The sequence below is a fragment of the Ctenocephalides felis genome, unplaced genomic scaffold (genome assembly GCF_003426905.1).
Source record: "Ctenocephalides felis isolate EL2017-DRISC unplaced genomic scaffold, ASM342690v1 CF-g0.4_SCAFFOLD_01604, whole genome shotgun sequence".
Lineage (NCBI taxonomy): Eukaryota > Metazoa > Arthropoda > Insecta > Siphonaptera > Pulicidae > Ctenocephalides > Ctenocephalides felis.
Genome location: NW_020537758.1, coordinates 49,159,219 through 49,163,884, shown reverse-complemented (window position 1 = coordinate 49,163,884; position 4,666 = coordinate 49,159,219). Strand labels below are relative to the sequence as shown.

The 4,666-nt window shown below is 28.2% G+C and overlaps 1 protein-coding gene across 1 annotated transcript; it reads right to left on the bottom strand.

The window, feature by feature from the left end:
* Nucleotides 1–2,854: 2,854 nt before the first annotated feature.
* On the bottom strand, nt 2,855–3,543 carry LOC113373905 (zinc finger protein 512B-like). The gene is made up of 2 exons (XM_026614170.1): nt 3,532–3,543; nt 2,855–3,463 (listed from the first exon to the last, which is right to left on the bottom strand). The coding sequence occupies exons 1-2, from the start codon at nt 3,541–3,543 to the stop codon at nt 2,855–2,857; spliced, it is 621 nt and encodes a 206-aa protein (XP_026469955.1).
* Nucleotides 3,544–4,666: the final 1,123 nt, after the last annotated feature.

The following is a 4,666-nucleotide window of genomic DNA, read 5'->3' as shown; positions in this document are numbered from 1 at the left end:
GATGAGTAAATATGGAACGAAATTAGATAAATAAAATTTAAAATTATGAATTATGTTATATCAACTTTATATCACCTGTCAAAAACGACGCACCTGCACAATTCTGTTTACTGCATCGGTCTGCAGAACAGTAGCTATGACAATATTATGCAAGACGGTTTACATGTCGAATCGAGAAAAGAAAATTATTATTTTTTATTGAAAAACGCCAGTTACTAGTTACTCCTTTACAAATAGCCCCTAGCTTTCCTCCACAAGCCATAAAGTTTTAATATAAAAAAATAATTAATACAGAAAAATGTCTGTAATATATGTGTGACCAAAAATAGTGTTTGACAAAAAAAAATTATTTGATATATTTTTAACTAAATTATCTAATACTAATACAGTTACTATGTCCCAAGAAAATTTCTTCCTGCAGAAAATTCTTCCGAAAATTTTTTATCGTGGCGTAGTGTTAAACGTGCTAAACAAAAAAAAAACTAAAATAAAATATAACAATAAACTCTAAATTAAATTAAAATATTAAACTTCTTCAAAACTATGTTGAAGTTTGTCATAATTTTTAGAATATATTTATACGGATCTTAAATTCAAAGTTTTGTTCTTACTATTTAAACTATTTAAAAATATCATAGTCGACGTACAAGCTTGAAAATACAACGTATTCTAAATTATATAAAAAAAATAAGTTAATTGAAATATATCAAAAAAGTTAACGTTGTTTATAGATTTAATTTTAAATTACTTTTGAAGATATTTGAAATTTGAAAAAAAAATCTTTATTCAAATTTATTTTGAAAATATACATAACAGTCAGCAAGGATTCGTAGATTTCAGAATACAACGTTCTTTAAATTATGAAGAAATTAAAAAGTGTGTGGCGATAAATCGATTGTGATCATAATATTTATATTTAAGCATTCTACGAAGTGAAATTATTTGTTTCTAAAATAGATAATCAAAATCTAAGATGTCCATAACCATTTAATTTTTACTAGAATATTAAATGTGTTTAGTAATAAAAATTTCAATACTCTACTATTTTTTGCGTATATGTAATACTAAATTGATTTGTTTATAATAAACAATTATGAAATATATTAATAGACAAAATATATCACAATGCGTTATATATTTGTGGACCGTATACGACTTTTAAATTTTTGGCGTTTTTATACCACAAAATTGTAATAAAGTTTTAATCACTTCGTCAAAAATCGAACTGATATATGTGTCATATAGTAAATAAAGTAAAAAAATATTTAAACAAATTTATATATTAGTACACTACATTACCAATTTATTTATAACAAGTAACACATTAATTAAATTATTCAATGTATTAACCAATTATTAAATTTAAAAAGAAAAGTAAAATTATTCAACATTATTAAACTCGCTGTTTAACACTATTTTTTAAATGTGATTGAAAAGGTAATAATGATATTGATATTTAAAAAACAATGAATAATCTTTGTAAGTTATACTGGTTTCATAACAATCATTAGAATGATTATACGCTTTATACGTAGATTTCTAGAGATTCAATTAAAAATTAATATTAATTTGTAAAATTTTCGCAGGTTTTGTCAGCTTTGCTGCTTGTATCAGCTGAATTTTCTGATAGCGATAAAAAGCTAGAAAAGCGAGGATCAGTACACTTTGCTAATCAAGGAAATGGTGAATTATCTGATCATGATAGAAGACATGATTATTTTGCTAAAAGTATCACTTTGGACTCAGGATTTGTTCCAAGCTTAGGATTATCCTATGATAACTTTGGTAAGAACATTGGACAAAATTATTACGAAGGGAATGTTATATTGGGAAGTTACTCACAAAACTCCGGACTCTATGATGGTAAAGGAATACCGGAAAATTCAATACATGGAGAAATTGTGCCTCAAGCATATGCTAAACCAGTTCAATACAAAATAGTACAAACAACTACTGCGCCTTTATCTTTACCTTATAGAGAACCTGTAGTTCGATATACACAGACACCTACATTTAAGCCATCCAGGATTTCATTTCCGGATAATAAAGAACCTGGCCTAGATCAGCCTATTATTCTAAGTTCTTTGGGCCACAAAGAAAAGTTGCGAGGCGGGCAAACTTATAGTGTATCAGGAAGTTATACTTTTGGTCCCAACAAAGGGCACAATTATCGAAAGGGAATCGTCAATTCCGTGCCTGTGGGACATCGCGTTCAATCAAATATAAAACAATCAAGTTATGTAAACACACCTTTAAAACTCAAGAGAAAAGGAGGTCAAGCAACTCAATATCGTTTTGAAGTTCCCCAGAAAACTACAAATTCAAGATCATCTATGTACATAGCGCATAAATCACCGTATAACACTTTTTCGAAAAAGTATTAATGTTGAATCCAATGTTTATTTGTTGAATTTTTATAAGATTATTTATATATTTATTTATTATTTATATAACTTTTTAAGAAAATATTTTACTACGTAGTGCTATGTATAATAGTAGTTCTAAAAATCAATATTATAAAACATATATTATCTATGATTTTATTTCGATTTGTTAGAATAAGATACATGCAAATTTAAATAATATTCTAGATAATTAAGTATTGTTGAATAGGTATTTTTATAATTTAAGTTAATATAAATTAATTTAATATTCATAAAAATATTCACAAAAATCTTTATGTTATCATTACATATGAAGATGAAAAAAACATAAAAAATTGAGGATCCTAAGTGTGTGTTTTTATTTCAAAAGTCGTCAAATAATAACAACGATATATTTTTTTTATAAAATTTATTTTACCTATATTAATAACATATCTAATTTCTAAATTAAACTATATATTAAAATGAGACTAGAAGTGGTGTGCGAAATGATGATCATGGTGGTCGTGATGCAAGTGATGTTTAACTAAAACTGGTGTATGCACTGGAACTGGAATAGCTTTGTGAACTGGAACTGGATAAGGTGCTGGAACAGGAACAGCTACTTTGTGAACAACTGGAACTTTCACTGGAACTGGCACTTGCACGGGGTAAGGGCTGTCCACTTGAACCGGAACGTTCTTGACAACAGGGACTGGGTATGGTTTAGGCACATGGACGGCATATGGTTTGTCCACTGGGTATGGTACAGGTACATTGTAAGGAACATGGACAGTTCTTTCTACTGGAACTGGTACAGGTTGAGCAACTGGAATTGCTACTCGGTTGACGGATACAGTGTGGCTCACTTGGTGGTTGTGCGAGGATTCTAATCCAGCAACTCCCAAACTGCTTCCACCTAAACTTGATAGACCTCCTCCCAAACCAAGTCCATGTCCTACCAAAGCACCGCCAGATAATCCACCGTGGCTCAATCCATGTCCATATAATCCTGCATCACCTAATCCTAATAAACCACGTTTAACAACTTTTTTATCATCTTCGCCATACACTGCGGCTACCACAACAATGAGTACCACCTGCAAAATGTAATATATTTTTCTAATTTATTATTACGTTTCAAAAACGTTTTTATTTTTCGTCTTACCAAGAACTTCATGATTGTGCTTCTGTTTCGAGAGTTAGATATGATATGATTTTATTTCATACATTTTCTGCTTTTATAGTGATACCTATTTCATAAATTGTCTCAAACACCCGATGTCAAAAAACATAAATGACAACCGTTTGTTGTAACATAATGATATGATTGCATACTAAACCGCAAAGAGCGACATCGCGCTAATTAAATATTCAGATTTTTATATGACACATATTTATTTTGTCTTGCTCTGGATTTGTTACTCAATACTTTCGATCTCACTCTTCCTTATATTTCACTTTTGATAATATATATATATATATATATATATATATACGTATATTTAAATCAATTATTTATGAATATAAAAATTTGCTGATTTCCTCAATATTGAAAATTCATCTCACTAATTTAATTTTCTAAATTGTATCGAGTTTATATTTCTAAGTATTACAGAAAACTAATAACAAAAAATAAAGTCTGATATGAAATTATAATTAATAATCTGCATAATATTAATATTTAATTTATATTAGGTACACAGAACGATTATGATCTTCGAAGTTGTAAATGATTTAAAAAATAAAACGTTCAATGCGAATGAATAAAAACTCATTAATATGTTTCAAATTGAATAATAAAACGCGGCAATATTTATACACCGATATTAATTTCACAGTACATCATCATTTGAAATATACTAAATTTGTTTCATTAAGGCACACAATTTCTTGTTCATAAACATTTCTTGACCCAATTTCACCAAACATTTCGAACTTGAAAATTCAAAAATTGCTCAAAAAATATAAATAGGGATAGGACTCGTGTTGATTAGTTCTTAAAAACTTTATATCGGGATGGAGTGGATGGTTTAAAAAAAACCTAAAATATTACAGGCCTAAGAAAAGACGGTTTAATTATAAAAAGTTATCAAAGCTTAGAAAAATACATAAGGCAAAATATCACTTACACCTAAAATTAACTTTCATTTATTAATATTTTTATGTGCAGCTTTAATTAGGTACGTTTTAGTAAGATTGGTGCATTTTATGTAAAAGTAATGCAAGAGCTAACCGTGGTTTTTATTTTTTTTAAAGAAAACTAGTGGTGCATCAAATCGTGCTTTAAAGCAAACTTATAT